Below are 16,383 nucleotides of genomic sequence, written 5' to 3' on the forward strand. Positions count from 1 at the left end.
CTTTTGACAGTTGTCACCACAGACCATGGGGTATGTCCCCATTTGCACCAGTACCTCCCTGAGAAGGCAGGAGAAGTGTCGAACCAGGAAGAGAATGTGGATCGGCACCAGGAGGAAATTAAGCAGCCGATGCAAGAGGAGAATATGGAACGGTGCCAGGAGGAGTTGCAAAACCGGGGGGAAGTTAAGGAGCAGAACCAGGACAAGAATGAGGAGCAGGTGCTAGAAAATAGGGAGCAGCACCAGGAGGAGCGTTCAAGATGTTTCCCGTCAGGTATGAAACAGGCAGTGAGTTAGAATGCCTGTTGATGATGATGAGTATGATGATGATCTGTGTCTCCCTAGGAGTCCATCCATCAGCTGGCCAGCCTGCTGCAGCATCCCCCTTCTCTGACCTTCCCTCACCCTCCTCACCCTCACCTAGTGGTTCCCCTTTGCCATCACCAGCCGCCCTTCAACATGGCGACGTCTCCTCGGAAGTGTCCCCCCTCAACGTGCCGGCCGACGCTCCCTCAGAATGGCCACAAGAAGACTCATCATGCTCCCAGAACACGCCAGATGCCACCAAAGATGTTGCCCAATCCCACGCCGGCTCACCAGAGTCGACCGCTGACGTGGTTGCACTCAGGCCCAGTCATGAGGAGGCGAGGGAGAGTAGCAGCGACGGGGAGGGAGAGCCGGAAGCATCTTTTGACGTGGACGTGGAGGTGATGAAGCTGATGAGCTCGTCATCTCCTAGCGCCTCCCCCTGCCGCCCGTCCTCCCTCAGCCCTCCCCCCCTCAACACGCGGAGTCTCAGGCCTCCTCCTCGCTCGTTGCCTCCATCGGACGAGCTGTCCATCCGCCTCAGGCAGTCTCCTTTCTCCACAGAGGCCTCGCCTGAGACCTCGCCCGTCAGGGTCCCCCTCACCCCGCCCCCCCTGTCCCCTCCTTCGCCCCTCCTCAGCTTCAGTCCACCGTACAGGGAGTCGCCGCCCCTCTGCAAGGTAGGACTGAACCATTTCAGCGTAGCTTAGCCGTTTTGTGACAGATAAAGTTAGATGTCATAGTTGTTTCGTCTTTGGAGTTACAAAAGTTCCATGTTGCCATTTTCTTCATCCCCATTTTGGCCACTCGGGTCATAGACGCCTCCGTGCACGTCCACGGTAATCCCGCTCACCCGTAAAATCGGCATGGGCAAGCCCGCCATCTCCAAGCGGAAGTTCTCCCCCGGCAGGGCCCGGGCCAGGCAGGTGCGTGACCTCTTGAGCGTGCCGCGTGCACACCAGTATTGTACTCATGCTCCCTGACTGCTTGCGTTGCATGCTGTTGTCATAGTAACAGCATCTTTTTGATAGGTTTTTCTTTTGTGGCCGTCACGTTCATGTTCCTGCATTTTGTCCCCTCCCTCTTTCTCCAACTTGTTTTTCTGTTCTCTTCACTCTGGTCTGCCTCTTTTTCTACGGCGTCCCCCTCGTCTTCCTCCCTACTCTCAGGGTTCGTGGTGGAGTAATGCGAGGGCGGTGAGCCCTCCCTCGTCCTCCCAGGACTCCATGGGAGAGGGGGGCCGGGACAGCCCTAAGTCCCGTCAAGCGGACTCGCCCCTCTGGAGCATGAGAGTGGTAAAGAAGCGCTAGCTAACCCTCATTGACTTTTATGCCTCAACTAACTGACCTCATGCTAACCCTGCCGCCTGGCCTGTAAGCGGGTGGAAAACAAGCGCAGCCTAACTCACGACAAGTCTCGCTACAGACGTAATGGACAAACGTTTTTACCGGTCTCATGGTTTGTCAGGGTCGTGGCTCTGGCTTTTCTGGGAGGAGGAGGTCCAGAGGAGGAGGAGGTGTTGGAGGAGGAAGAGGGGGACGAGGAAGGAGTCGAATTAAGACTCAGGACTTCTTGTCTGTGTCGCCTGCGGTAAGAGCCTACACACGTTTGCTTGTACAGCCCCTTATCACAAGAGGTGAAGCAAAGACAGCCTCTGATTTAAGCCCCTTAATTTATTATTATTATTATTTATTTTATTTTATTTTGTTTACCGGTCCTGTTGGCTGCTTGGTGATGCCTGATCTTTTTTTCCAATTTTTGTGTTAGATGAAGAAGAAAAAAAAGAATATGAATAGCCACTTTTATCTTTTGTTGTTTTTCATTTGAACAAGCAATTTTTTTTTACCGGCTTCTGATTTCAAAACGAGTCATCCATCAATTTCAGTCATAATGGGCCTCGGAGGAAAACCATAAATTTACGCTGGCCCATGATAAAAATGAGTTTGACATCCCAGCTGTAAAAGATGACACGAGTGAGGGGACAGGCGTAATGACTGTGCTCTACACGCTGTCATTGCAGTACGGATTTGTGGAGTCAGTCCCGCCCAAGGAAGAGGAGGAGAACTCCATGCACAACACGGTGGTCATGTTCTCCACCTCCGACATCTTCACACTCAGACAGGTTGGTGGCAAGAGAATGAAGGCGAATGCCACGCCGTTCACCGGGAAAGTAACCTTGCCCCTTGTTATCATTGCGTAGGACATGTGCGTGGTGTGCGGCAGCTTCGGTCAGGGAGCAGAAGGTCGACTGCTGGCGTGTTCTCAGTGCGGCCAATGCTACCACCCGTACTGCGTCAACGTCAAGGTAGCTATCCATCCCGATCCTCCTTGTGCTCTTTGGCCAAGCTGTGACTCTTAATTGTGTCCACTTTGTGCAGGTCACTCGGGTCATCCTGACCAAAGGGTGGCGCTGTCTGGAATGTACGGTGTGCGAGGCGTGCGGTGAGGCCACTGACCCCGGGCGTCTGTTGTTGTGCGACGACTGTGACATCAGCTATCACACGTACTGCCTGGACCCGCCCCTACACACCGTCCCCAAGGGAGCCTGGAAATGCAAATGGTGGGTGCTAAACACACCATTTCAAGTATTCACAAAATGTTATTGTTGAGCTTTTTTCTCGCCCAAAAAAAACCACTCTCCACCACCTCAGCCTTGAAAATACTTATTTCACAAGACATCGCAGGTGGCCAGTGTGAACGAGAGGCCTAAGTCTGGATGTGTGTGGGCATGTGTGTTCTGCAGGTGTGTGTGGTGTGTCCAATGTGGCTCGGCCTCGCCCGGGCTGCACTGCGATTGGCAAAGCAACTACAGCCACTGCGGTCCGTGCGCCAGTCTCACCTGCTGCCCCCTCTGTCAGAGAGCCTACACTCATGACGACCTCATTCTGCAGTGTCAACAGTGTGACCGGTAAGACACACGTGCACTTTTTTTTTTTTGTGGTCTGTTACAATCAGGGCTTCTCAAACTTCTGTGCATGGGTTAGCACGCATTAATGCCAGGGATGCCATCCGTGTCTCATTTGTTCATTTGTTTTTTAAAACAAAAAAGAAACTAAAGATAATAATAATTACTTGTTTTTTCAATATTTGTCCAAAAATAAAAATAAAAACACGGATAACGAGTCATTTTCTGATTGTCCAATTTTGTTCATAAATGGGGAAAAACACAATTTGGAAGTCTCATTCAGTTTGGGTATTTTTATCTGCTGCAAGTTGCTTGAACCAGAAGAGAGGAGGTGAGAACTTTCACCTGATTCATGGGAAATGATTTAAAATCTTTTGAGACTTAAGCATAATATTTCAGGGTTTTTTTTAGTTTTGAAAAATGAATGGATAAATTTATGATACATGGCTTCCAGGGGATTTTTTTTCTTTTTTGAATGTTTAAGCCAAAATATTCAGGAGCTGTTTAGTAAGGAAGCAACTTGAGTTAATTAAATTAAATTGAATATTTATGTGTTGTCACTATCTAGAAATGTTGCGAGGACGTGAGATATATGTGATGATCGAATCATATTGGAGCCTTTAATTAGCCTCAAAAATGGGGAGGAGTGCAATAATTTGTTTAGTTGGTTGGTATCTCAAGTTTCATCGCTCCCCATTTGAAGATATGCACTTTTCCAAAAAAAAAAAAATGACACAAATGATCTATAATTATTTTTGCGGACCCTCAAGTTACTGCCTGTGGACCCTCGGAGTTCCAAGGACCCCAGTTTGAGAAGCACTACGCTACATAAAGCTGGCAAAAATTGTGGCACTCAAAATGAATGAATTTGAAGGAAGGGAATGTAAACTTGCTTCATCTTGTGCATGTCTGTTATATGTGCCTAATGTGTGTACGTGTAGGTGGGTGCATGCAGCTTGTGAGGGTCTGACCACTGAAGATGACGTAGAGGTCACTGCTGATGAAGGTTTCGACTGTTCACTGTGCAGAACACACAGTCGCATCCCATTCGGTAAAGCATGCACGCACGCACACACATGCTTGATTGGCTGTGTTGTGACGATGGATGGCGTGAATGTTGCAGGGAGGCCTGACAATTTGGACCTGGCTCAGATCCTCTCAAGGAGCCGCGAAGCAGGTGTGTTCCAATGACAGTCAACTCATCATCATCTCCTCCTTCTTTTTCCTCTTCATCATGCAAAAATGGCTGACGTTGGGTGACGTCTCCTGAAATGATAGGGCAAGAAAACAATTGATGAGTTTGAGCTGAAATGTGTTTGTGTGTTCAGACACAAAGACGTACAGTCAGGACGGCGTATGTCTGACCGAGTCGGGCCTCTCTCAGCTCCAGTCGCTGGTTGAACCTTTGACCTCGACCCGCAGATACCGCAGGTGAGCAAAAATGATGAGTGACATCACATGGAAATGAAAAGAGAAATGTCGGAAGTTAGAAAGTTAATTCTACTCTCGAATCACTGTAAATGGAGTTCTCTTCAGTGGACTTAGATGGTTCCCTAATAAATGAGTACAGAATGGACTTGTTCACTCTCCTGACTCTACAATTCTACCAAGGGATTTTCACATTGGATTTTGTCAAGTGAGATGCAGAGAAAGTGCTGACCGTCTGTTTTCTGTGTATCAGGTGTAAACCCAAACTGAAGTTGAGGATCATTAACCAGAACAGTGTGTCCGTCCTGCAGACCCCGCCCCACCCAGATACAGGTTACATATACACACACACACACACACACACACACACACACAAGCACACACAAAACCTTGTTTAAATGTGTTTATATGAATGTGCATGTCTGCATGCGTAGGTCACATGGAGTGTGACCTCAAGTCAGACTCCAGCCCCGAGAGAGAGCCCGCCCCCGAGGATGATGTCAGCAAAGACATGGCAAAGAGGAAGAGGAAGCCGTACAGGCCAGGTGAGGAAGACCAAGACAGTATTCCTAAATAAGCGGCATTTGGTTTGTCCTTTTTTTGGGTTGTGGCTGTCTGAAGTTCAGTCTGTTGGTTTGCTTTATTGTACGGGGCAGATCTGCCACATCCAATATGGCGGACACAGTCACATGGCAGTAGCGGGCCAACCCTTGACATGAGGTGTCCATGTACACTGTATTGATCTGTGCTTTTGCACATGGTGGTGGTAACTGTCCATCTCTAGGTATCGGAGGCTTCATGGTGAGGCAGCGAGGCGGGAAGACGGGAGCCGGCGCCTTCAAAATATGCGGTGGGAGACATTCGAGCGAAACGCTGCAGGGAGATGAAGGTGATGTTCAATAAAGATTGGGCACTCCTTGGCCGACATCAGCATCTTAATTATTCCTCTTGCTCATAGATGGAGCCGAGCAGACTGTGGACAAAGTGAAGAAGAGATACAGAAAGAAGAAGACCAAGCTGGAGGAGGCCTTCCCGTCTTATCTACAGGTAACACACACACACACACACACACACACACACAGTCACAGCATTCTAATTGGCTGTCCCCCCTCTCTCTTCTAGGAAGCGTTTTTCGGTCGGGATCTTCTGTATCGCATTCGTCAAGTGGACCAGAGGATGCTCTCGGAGGCAGCAAGGATCAGCCAGTCAGGAGCGATGGATTGCAAAGGCCCCTCCCCCTCGGAAAAGCTGATGAACGCAAAGCAGGAAAGACTCCGTGAGTCCCCCCCCCCTCATTGATTTCCTTTGTCATGTCATCTTTCATTTGTCTGCTGGCACCATGACTTCATTGTGAGGCTGCGTTGGGAAGCTTTCATTCAAGACATTCTTTCATTCAGCCGAAAGACTTTCCTCTGCTGCTGCTACTACTTCTGAGGTAGCAGCAGAGGAAAGTCTTTCGGCTTCATGGCAAAGCATTTGCAAACATCTGCTTTTAATTTGGAATGTCAATTTCCTTATTCTTGGGATAAAGGGATGGAAATTAAAACGTTTTTAAAATCTGATCTATCAACAGAATCATTTGATTATTAAAGTAATCATCTATTGCGGCCCTAAAAAGTAGATCAGGACAGATTCTCAATACAGCCAGCTGTGGTGATGCCGTGTCCTCGCCGTGACCTCATTGCTTGTGTGTGTGTGTGTGCGTGCGAGCAGTGTTGTCGGACGAGGCGCTGGTGGATCTGTGTGACGTTCTCACCACTCATCCTCACATTGTGGCCGGCGGACATGCAGGTACAGTGGGCAGTGGCCGCAGCTGCTGTCCGTCATCTCACCCCGCCCGCTTTCCTCTCTCGGCTCATTTAGCCTGCAAACTAACAAAACACGCAAACGCCGTGTTTGGCTTTAGGGTGGACCTTAGATGATCTTTCATAATGGTCCTCAATAGCAGTCTTCTTCCTCCTCCTCCTCCTCCTCCTCCTCTTAATGCCCCCTCCCCTAACCACTTTGTGTCCTGTCTCTCAGCTGGCCTCGACATCAGCTCCGTGAGCCATGACCCCTTGCTGACCTCTGAGGTGACGGGTGACGGCGAACAAGGTCATAAAGCGTTGCACGAAGAGCCCCTGGACGCCATCTTAAACCCTGAGCTGGACAAGATGGTGACAGATGGTGAGTTCAAGCTCCTCATGTTTTTTTCTGGCTTTGTAAGCTACAGCATTTTCCCGTCAAAGTGGACCTTAGGACACCTCTAATGTGTATAATTCACTCTCATGACTTCCATTCTGTACTTCTCGTTATCTTCTCATACTGTCTTTTTGCCATTTTTAGTTGCAGGTGCCCTCCTCAGCAAATTGTACAAGATTCCAGGTAGGAGTCCTCGGACCTCATCTCAGCTGCGGCTCCCCACGAACAATTCACAAATTCATACACGCTTGTTGCATTGTTGGCATGTGCGCAGAGCTGGAAGGAAAAGACGTGGAAGACCTGTTTACCGCCGTGCTCAGCCCAAATGGCAGCCAGCAACACAACCAAAACACGCAGACTGCTGCAGGCGGCAAAACGCACACGGGTACGCACGCACGCATGCACGCAATAAGTGGAAGGGCAGATTGTTGACTGTGGCACGTCTCTCAGTAGGAGCGGGCGCCTTTCCTCGTCTGGCTCTACTGAATGGCCTGGCGAGCCACGCTCCCAGTCTGGACAACATGGACGCCATCCCGGGGGGTCCCGTCCACGTCGCCGTCCCTTGCCCGCCCCCGACCAATCAGGCGGCAGGAGAGGGCGAGCACGACGGCATGTCGACGGCTCAGAGGAGCATGATGAAGTGGGAGAAGGAGGAGGCTCTCGGGGAGCAGGCTACTGTTGCGCCGGTGCTCTACTGCAACACCAACTTCCCCCAGCTGATGGAGCAGTACCCTGGTATGCACACACGCACAGGAACATGCTCAAGGACACTTCGACATGGTCACGAGGGCTGAGGATCGAACCCACAACCTCACGGTTGGGTGACGACCACCCTTCCACTGACTAATGCCGCCCCAGAATAAATTTCAAATAAAAATGAAACACCTATTATAATCATCTCAGCAAAATAGGAGAGTTGGCTGACTTTTTAGACCTTTGAGGCGGGAGATGAGATCAAGAATTAAAATTAAGGAAATTGGGACCGATCTCGATTGGTGCACCTCGAGTTGTGTGAATTGTTGACATATGCATGCAATCCTCGCAAACCTCTCGAAGATTGTTGGTGCCAGCACTTCATGGTTAGCATTCACTTTGCTGCAGCCACACGCAGATGACCGATGTTCTCCTGCGTGTCTCTTTCAGAGTGGCCGACGAGAGTGAAGCAGATCGCCAAACTGTGGAGGAAGGCCAGCTCTCAGGACCGAGCGCCTTATGTGGTGAGTGCGTCGTCACGATCGCTGTGGTGGCCGCTGGTGCCGTTTGTCGTGATGATGTGATGTGCTGCTGTGTCTCGCAGCAACGCGCGCGGGACAACCGCGCGGCTCAGCGCATTAGCAAGGTCCACCTCTACGCCGAGCCGCCAAAGCACACGCAGTCGTGTCAGCCGCCGCTCCAGGGACCATATGACGACGTTTGCCTGGACGGCGCCGACTCGGCGCTAAGGGACCCGCTCAAGCCCCGAGAGTCGGAGCTGGAGCAGGAGTGGAAGTTGAGACAGGTGAGTGTCGTTGTGCGCACGTAGGGATTGGGTTCTGTTGTTTCCATTGTAACCGCAGGGCCCGCATGCCACCGGGTGCAGATGATGATGTTAATGATGATGCTTGTGTATATGTTGAGCGTCGCTCCCGCCTCCTTTGCTAATGTCTCTGATGTGTCATTGAAAAGGGAGAGGTAAAAGACAGATGGCAAGCCGGTAAGAAGAGGAAAATTGTTCCATTATGTTCAAATGCACAAAAACAATGCATTTGATACTTGAAAGGCTTGAAGAAAGCACAGTTCACCTGCCGGGATTGTCTTGGGCTCCACGTCCTGCTTGAATGATGTCATGTTAATGCATATTAAAAGCGCACACTCAAGCAGTTAGGGAATGGGAATGAGTGTGCGGGGTCTGTCGCTGACATGTTGAACACTGACGTGCGGCCCCTGATCTGTGTTGTGTCCTCAGCAAATGCGGCAGAAGAGCAAGCAATTGGCCAAGATAGAAGCCACTCAGAAGCTGGAGCAGGTGAAAAGCGAGCAGCGGCAGCAGCAGCTCTCGGCCAATCAGCAGCCGGACACCTCGCCGGATGAATGCGCCAGACAGAACCTCCTTCAAGGCTCGCCGCTGGCTGATGACGTCTTCCTCAGGCCGCAAGCACCACCGCCTTCTGGCTACTCGCCGCTTCCGCATTCTCCCCGCTCCCCTCACTCCTCCTCCCCCCTCCAGCAGCATCCGTCCTCCCCCCAGATGTTTTCCCCTCCTTCATCCCGTCCTACCTCTCCCTGGGACCCATACAGCAAGCCGACGGGGACCCCTCGGCCCGCCTCCATTCAACGCTGCCACTCGCTCAGCATCTCACCTGCCCATGACGCTTTGGGGTCTCCTGTGCCCTCTCCGGATTCGAAATCATCAGATCCTTCCCGGACACTCACGCTCCAGCCAGGTAAGCTTGTGCCCGTCCCCCACCCAAAAAAATTCCTGCCTCTAACTCTTATTTTCATTATACAGGACTGCAGCACAGCAGAGCAGCTATGAAGAGCCCCCCCTCGGGCTCCCAGGTGTACCACAGGCCTCAGATCCAAGGGGGGGTGTTTAAAGCCCCCATGCCCCCCCAAAACCAGCTGCAACAGGACTTATTTGGTGGTGCAGCACCAGGACCCAGGAGGGAGCCGTCCAGACCGGCGGACATCAGCCTCCCTCAGTCTCAGGACCGCGCTTTTCATTCTGGACTGGGTTCCCCTCAACGCAGTCCCTACAACCTTGTGCCGGGGACCCCGAATCAGCAGATGGCTGATCCCTACACCAACCCTCCGACCTCCGGACTGCATTGTGACAGCTCGTACCTCCCGAGCGCGTCACTCGCGCTGCGCCTCGACCACTTGAAGATGTCGAGCGGCCACCCCTCCCCCTCCCACCCCACGTCAGACCCCTACCCCTCACTTGTCGAGCACTTCCCCCGATCGCCGGGTGGCACGCTGACCTCCGACCCCTACGCCAAAGCGCCCGGCACACCGCGACCCTCACCAGACCCTTACACCCAGCAACCCTCCACCCCTGACCCTCAGAAGACCCCCGAAGCCTTCGGCCAGGCCCAAGTGGAGAACTTGGCTCCTCGGCTCATGAGATCTCCTCTCGGCGGCGATTCGGCAACCCGCAAGCAGGTAATAAACCCTCATCACATCTCATCGCATTGCTTCGTCACACGGCCTAGTCGGTAGTCAGCCACTGCGTAGTACTTTCTGCAAACGCTGAAATGTGAATGTCGTACTTGTCGTTGTCAGTCGCCGCAGCAGGACTCCTTTACCAGGATCCGTGGGAGTAACCAGACCCCAAAACACCCCGGGACGTCCGACCACAGATCGCCGGCGGCTCACCTGACATCCGGAGCCTCGCCGATGGACAAGACAGCAGCAGATGACATGGCGGCAGTGGGCGTGGCTTCATTAGAAGGACCAATGGGCTTGCTCCCGCAGCTTGGAGACTCTGAGGAGAAACTAAGACAGGTACGACTCTTCTGGAAAAGCCTGTACTAGTACACTCATTGTACTCGCTTGTAAGAGAGTTTCACAAGATAGTATAATGACTGCCTTACTAATAACGCTAACTTCCACTGCAGCATAACAACAGTATTGTACAAGTAAGGTTTAATTGTGTACTAGCAGGGCAAAAATGGTACTAGTGAGGGAAAAATTTTACTACTCAGACATAGTTGTTCTACTAATGCCGCATTATAGACAGCCAGCCATTTGAGCGTGTGCTACTCGTTGACTTGTAGAGTTTGATAATGTTGTTCTAGTACACTAGTAGTACTAGTAACATATGGTTGACACCTGGACACTGGATGATAAAGTTATTCTACTTGTGATGACAAAGCGTACGAGTGCATGGCCCTTAACTAGCTGTTAGAAATATCTGATGATGATGAAACATTTGTGGCTGTGCAGCGTCAGAGACTGCGCCAGCTCATCCTGAGGCAGCAGCAACAAAAGAGTGCGTTGCGGCAGGAGAAAGGCCTTCAGGAGGCAGGAACTTTGCCAGTCACGCCCGGTCCTGGACCAGCCCCCGGCGTGGCCACACCCCATCACTGGACCCAGGACGCCGCCAACACCCCGCCAACGGACGTGTTTGGGCGTCCCCCGCCGCCTTACCCCGGCATGCTGCGTGTTCCCGTACCGGCCGCAGTTCATCCCGGAGCTTTTCTGGAGGAACAGCTGAGAGGTTTGACCCCCAGAGCATCCCCGTTTCCCGTGCCGAGAGGAACGCCGTTGAGGTGAGAGGAGCGGCATAATACATTTGGCGACTGGCTCGTTCGCATCAGCATTTTGAGCGCTCTCCTGTTCAGGTTCGGCCCGCAGGACTCCTTTCCGCGTCCTCCCCTGACGCTGGGAACTCCCACCGTCGCCCCCGTCCAGATAAGGAAGCCACTTCCCGGCGAGCTGATCGCCATCCGTCCGCTGACCGCCGCCAGCCCACACCCTCACATCTTGTCAGGTGAGAAGAACGTTAGTAGCTTGGCTTGTGTTCCCTGTGTTTGCACCTCCTAATAGAAGCAACCGTTTTATGCGAGAGCAGCCGCCCCCCAGGCCTTTCCCGGCCCCTGCGCTCTCCCCGTGCAACAACACAGCATCATGGGTCAACCCTACATCGAGCTTCGCCACCGTGCTCCGGAGAACCGCCTGAGGCTACCCTTCTCCCTCGTGCCCGGCCTCACCTCCGAGGCGTCCCTGCCGAGCGGCCGCATGGGGGGGGGGGAGACCGTGGCTGGCCAGCCCGTCCTCCTGATGGTGCAACTGAACCAGCAAGATCAGCACAACCTGGTCCAAACGGCCACGGCGTTGGCTCAGGGCACAGACGTGGCGCTCCAAGGGGGCGAGGGCATCGAGGAGCACCTGGAAGCAGTGGAGTCAGCCGTCAAAGATCTGGAAGACGTGGAGGTGAAAGATCTAGTTGACCTCAATCTCAACCTGGATCCCGAAGATGGTAAGAATCAGCATCTTGAACTAAATTTTGGCGCCGGCTACGTCGTAGTTCTGGTATTTACAATTTAGATGTATATTATTATACCAATATGTAATTGAGGGCTTTTACTAATCAGCCAACCAGCAGCATCTAAACAAGATAGACATGATTTACCTTAGTGGGCCTCCAATGTCAACTAAATGGTACCACTTGTCCTCTTCAGGCAAAGAAGACTTGGACCTGGGTCCGAACGACCTCCATCTCGATGACTTCCTGCTGTCAGGGAAGTTTGACCTGATCGCTTACGCCGACCCCGAGCTCAACCTGGAGGATAAGAAGGACATGTTCAATGAAGAACTGGAGCTGGGGGAGTCTGTAGGCGACCCAAAGAAAGGAGCACCTCGAAAGATGGACAACAACGCTGACTTGATTGGTCAAGTTAAAGAAGAAAATGAAGAGAGCTTCCAGGCGGATCCTCAAAACCGGTCCACCCCACTTCCTCCCCCTCAACATCCCAGAAAGATTCCTGGACCAGATGGACACATTGGACTAGCTCAAGCTTCTGGGGCTGAGGCAGTCGGATCCAACCAGCCTGGCTCCTCTTTGCACCTGTCCAAGGTAGACTTGCAGACTTTAGCATGAACACCTTAAATGTTGTAGTAGGAATGTGACAAGATTTGATTTTTTTTGAACATGCAAAATACAAATATGTGGAGGAAGACTTATTACTCGAAATTAACAATTGTGTCCCATCAGGGGGAGTCGGGAGAATCAGTTTGTGGTTCTGGGACTTTGCCCGAAGTGCAGGTCCAGGGAACGGTTCCATCTTATGCCCTGACCTCTACTTTGGCTCCAGGTGAACCCCCAGATCAGGATGTGACTTGTCTCAGTTTGAAAGCAGAGTGTAGCATTGACCCTGGTCTTTGTGTGTCTCCAGGTGCGCAGCCCGGCTTCCAGCAGAGTGCGGCCGGACCCTCGTCCGCTTACCTCGCTCCTCACCCACTGTCCTCTCGGTGCACTCCGGCTCCTCCGGCACCTCAGGGTCTCCCTCCTGGCTCCAGCCCTCACTCGCTGCCCCTCCAACTCCCCCAGCCTTGTCTCCTCCCTCAAGCCCAGCCTGTTCAGCGGGACGTGTCGGCTCAGGGTCCGACACAGACACAGGACCAGAGCCAAAATGAAAACAAGGGCAAACCTCTGCTCCTGGAGGAGCAGCCCCTCCTACTACAGGAACTCCTGGACCAGGAGCGCCAGGAGCAGCAGCAGCAGAAACAGATGCAAGCCCTGATCAGACACAAGTCCACCTCGGAGACCGGAATCCCAGATTTGGGTGAGATTCCGACCGACCCGTGGCGCACGCGTTTGTTGTCGTTTTGCTGTGAACCTTTGTGTGCAGCAGACTTCGACTCCATCTCGGACCCCATCATGAAGGCCAAGATGGTGGCTCTGAAGGGCATCAACAAGGTCATGAGCCAAGGCAACCTGGGCCTCAACAACATGGTCATCAACAGGTATGACCACCCTGTCACCTGATTGTCACTTTGACGTGTGATTGGTTGGTTCAAGAAATTGCATATTTGAAGTTCCATGGGCCAGCACGATTGATTATGGCAGACTAGATTGAAATGGCAACACGAAGAGGCTGAAATCTGATTAGATGAGAAATATCTAACATCCATACATGCACAAAAGAAAGTCATTGACTTTTGGGAAGAAAATAATTTAATTCAAAGAATAAATATTCCAAATTACCATGACTCTGTTCCCTCCACTGATGTGTTGTGTATTTTTTCTGTTAGGTTTCATCAGGGTCCTTCCGCTGCCACCGCTGCTCCTGAGGTCCCAAGTCAGCCTCCTCTTCCAGTGACAGGACAGGTGCCCCAATCTAAACGTTCTCAAACATGTAGAGGATTTTCAATTTAGATTTGAGCAAGAAACAGAAAGTAGACTCAATACATGGTTAGCTTGAGTTTGCCACATAAAATGGCGTGCAGAAAGTGGAAGTATCTTGTCTCCCAATCAGGATGCCGACTTGAACACTCAGCTGGTGCGGCCCAACCCACCCAACTTTGGACCCGGCTTCGTCAGTGAGTTCCTCCCAATGTCAATTTGCCTCAAAACCGCTTTGCAGCTTTTTGACGCATGCGTGTGCCACAGACGACTCTCAGCGGCACCAGTACGAGGAGTGGTTGGGGGAGACGCAGCGGCTCCTGCAGATGCAACAGCGCCTCCTGGAGGAGCAGCTCGCCGGCCACCGCAAGATCAAGAAGGCGCTGTCTGCCAAGCAGAGGACGGCCAAGAAAGCGGGCCGCGTGCTAGCCGAAGATGACGCTGCCCAGCTGCGCTACGTCGTCGAGCAACAGGCCGCCGTCCAGAAGCAGTTGGAGCAGGTTGGTCAAGTTCTTCTGGGTTTGGAGGATTTTCCACTTTTTCTCTCCCGCCGACGCCAGTCAATACGCTATTACAAAGTTTCCCCGCTGTGCTTCTAAAATGGTGTCTGTTATGCTTCAGATCCGGAAGCAGCAGAAAGATCACACTGTGCTCATCGAGGACTACAGGAACCAACAGCGGCAACAGAGGACCCCCACAAACGTACCTGCTGTCGTGCTCACCCAAAACACGGCACCTTTGCAGAGCGGCATCCAGAACGTCCCTACCGCTTGGTCAGCTTTGATGGCGCCGAATTTGCCATCTCACCCACCGCCGCAGACGCCGCCCGCCCTCTCGACAACCCCTCTGGTTTCCACCATCGTGCCTGGGCTTGCAGCTCCGGCGGCGGACTTTGTCTCTGGCATCAGGGGACCCGTCGCGGGCCACGGGGGAGCCTCTGGGGGCGACCTATCAGCACCTGCACCTCAGGTTCGAATACCAATTGCTCTGAATTTGAAAAGAGAAACGTAATGTTCCTTTCAGAATGGCCAACATGAAACATTAATGCCACCTAGTGGCAGAAAATTAACTCAACACAAATCTATGAATCATTGTTTCACACTCTTAACTTTAATTTCAAATGATGAGGTTTGCAGACATTGTGAGCTGGAAGTTCCTTCTCCTGCAGGTCAAGTTTGACGACAACAACCCGTTCAGTGAGGGTTTCCAGGAGAGGGAAAGGAGGGAAAGGTTGAGAGAGCAGCAAGAGCGACACAGAGTGCAACTCATGCAGGGGGTGAGACGCACGTGCACACTGACGAGATGGAGATTTTTATATAGTGGGCTTTGTTTTCAATATGGCTCATGTCGCCTTAAACCTTCTGTCTCAGGTGGAACGTCAGCGGGCGTTGCAGCAGCAGAGGCTGGATCTCGACCAGCCAGGCCTCTCGGGCACCCCAGGCGGAGCTCGACTGTGTCCCGCGGGGTTGGCAGTAGGCGGGACCCTTGGCCCCACCCCAAGCGGGGACACTCTTTCCCAGATACCCTTCTTCAGTTCTGAGCTGCCCCAGGACTTTCTCCAGTCGCCCCCTCGTGCCAGACCACCCACGCTGGGGGGCCAGCCAGGGGCACCATTCCCTCTGCCCCAGCAGGGATTCACGGGAGGGCCTCTCCCACATGGGGCGGGAGCCTCCCCGGAACAGCGCGGGGTGTTGCCCGTGGAGGCGACGCCTCACATTCTGCAGACTAAACAAAGACCTGCCGGGAGTCTGGCTCAGGTTCTCCCACCGGGCGCCCTTCCGACGCCCCCCAATCAAACTGGACAAGGTCATACATTTGGCCCCGACTCTGCTTCTTCCTCGCCATCGGCCACCCTCCGCGCCCCTTTCTCCTCATCTTCCATCCCGCAGCTCTACGCCGACGTCCTGCCCAACGACGGCCCCAAGAGGAGGAGGAGCGCCAATCGGGACGGGGGAGCCCGGACGCCGCTGTCCACTCACTCCGACGACATGGCAGCCCCGCCTACGCCAGCCTTGAGTGACACGTCCTGTTCGACGCCCACGCGGGGTGCCGCCGAGCTGGCCGACTCCAACTTGCCCCCGTCGGCTCTGGTGCCGTCTTCAGAGCTGGAGAGGCAGCTGTCTGTGTGCTCGGCGGACGCTGCACGAGGCCGCATGGAGGTTAAGGTGCGCCATATCACGTTTGTCCCAGCAGCATCTCTTAAATGTAGTTAGTACATGTCCGTCTCAACTCTTCATGTGTTTCCCCGTAGGAGGAGCGTGAGGAGCGAGGATATCCCGTAAATCCGGCGTGCACCTCCCCCCTTCACGACCCCGGGAAGGAGCTCCTCCGCCACCTGCTCAAAGAAAAAGCCTCACCTGAAAAGGCGCCATCACCCGGCGGCCACGCCCCACCCGCCTTCCGCCACAGACTCTCAGGCGAAAGCACACGCTCCGAGGATGAGGACGGCGCCGGTTTCCTTGGCAACGCTCCAGATCTCCTGGACTTGTTAGCTCGGAAGAAGCCCCAGCGCTGCAAGCGCACCGCTCGACCGGACAAAGACAAAAATCCCAGCAAGTGCAAGAGGAGGCGACACGAGGACGACGACGCGCTCGACTACTCGTCTTCTCCTTCGGATCAGATGGTGACGCACCTCACGCAGGTCAGCTTGTTACTTGCGACTCAACTCAAACCTGTGCTAGAATTCCTCTCAGAGGGACTATCAGGGCACATGTACGTTAAAAATAAAATCTGACTT

At 53.0% G+C, this 16,383-nt stretch overlaps 1 protein-coding gene across 2 annotated transcripts in view; it reads left to right on the forward strand.

Annotated features, from left to right (window-relative positions):
* LOC147156007 (histone-lysine N-methyltransferase 2C-like) overlaps positions 1-16,383 on the forward strand; it is a 38,925-nt gene that overhangs the window by 12,485 nt on the left and 10,057 nt on the right. Inside the window, exons 14-54 of one of the 2 annotated variants that reach the window (XM_086065966.1) lie at positions 11-274; positions 346-986; positions 1,125-1,232; positions 1,476-1,601; positions 1,774-1,896; positions 2,327-2,428; positions 2,507-2,611; positions 2,685-2,866; positions 3,050-3,214; positions 4,153-4,262; positions 4,335-4,388; positions 4,540-4,642; positions 4,893-4,972; positions 5,074-5,184; positions 5,424-5,528; positions 5,598-5,686; positions 5,762-5,915; positions 6,353-6,430; positions 6,662-6,805; positions 6,965-7,003; positions 7,095-7,205; positions 7,271-7,555; positions 7,964-8,037; positions 8,118-8,318; positions 8,766-9,243; positions 9,309-9,961; positions 10,082-10,303; positions 10,745-11,070; positions 11,143-11,291; positions 11,373-11,780; positions 11,983-12,377; positions 12,516-12,615; positions 12,697-13,086; positions 13,153-13,267; positions 13,556-13,631; positions 13,780-13,843; positions 13,914-14,146; positions 14,268-14,615; positions 14,815-14,922; positions 15,017-15,811; positions 15,898-16,287. In XM_086065966.1, the coding sequence (XP_085922092.1) occupies positions 11-274; positions 346-986; positions 1,125-1,232; positions 1,476-1,601; positions 1,774-1,896; positions 2,327-2,428; positions 2,507-2,611; positions 2,685-2,866; positions 3,050-3,214; positions 4,153-4,262; positions 4,335-4,388; positions 4,540-4,642; positions 4,893-4,972; positions 5,074-5,184; positions 5,424-5,528; positions 5,598-5,686; positions 5,762-5,915; positions 6,353-6,430; positions 6,662-6,805; positions 6,965-7,003; positions 7,095-7,205; positions 7,271-7,555; positions 7,964-8,037; positions 8,118-8,318; positions 8,766-9,243; positions 9,309-9,961; positions 10,082-10,303; positions 10,745-11,070; positions 11,143-11,291; positions 11,373-11,780; positions 11,983-12,377; positions 12,516-12,615; positions 12,697-13,086; positions 13,153-13,267; positions 13,556-13,631; positions 13,780-13,843; positions 13,914-14,146; positions 14,268-14,615; positions 14,815-14,922; positions 15,017-15,811; positions 15,898-16,287 (8,804 nt within the window). The remainder of the gene's footprint in view (positions 1-10; positions 275-345; positions 987-1,124; positions 1,233-1,475; positions 1,602-1,773; positions 1,897-2,326; positions 2,429-2,506; positions 2,612-2,684; positions 2,867-3,049; positions 3,215-4,152; positions 4,263-4,334; positions 4,389-4,539; positions 4,643-4,892; positions 4,973-5,073; positions 5,185-5,423; positions 5,529-5,597; positions 5,687-5,761; positions 5,916-6,352; positions 6,431-6,661; positions 6,806-6,964; positions 7,004-7,094; positions 7,206-7,270; positions 7,556-7,963; positions 8,038-8,117; positions 8,319-8,765; positions 9,244-9,308; positions 9,962-10,081; positions 10,304-10,744; positions 11,071-11,142; positions 11,292-11,372; positions 11,781-11,982; positions 12,378-12,515; positions 12,616-12,696; positions 13,087-13,152; positions 13,268-13,555; positions 13,632-13,779; positions 13,844-13,913; positions 14,147-14,267; positions 14,616-14,814; positions 14,923-15,016; positions 15,812-15,897; positions 16,288-16,383) is intronic. The other variant, XM_086065967.1, reaches the window with a different exon arrangement.

This window comes from Leptonotus elevatus, chromosome 21 (assembly GCF_054856555.1).
Source record: "Leptonotus elevatus isolate MCC_2025b chromosome 21, RoL_Lele_1.0, whole genome shotgun sequence".
NCBI classification, from domain to species: domain Eukaryota; kingdom Metazoa; phylum Chordata; class Actinopteri; order Syngnathiformes; family Syngnathidae; genus Leptonotus; species Leptonotus elevatus.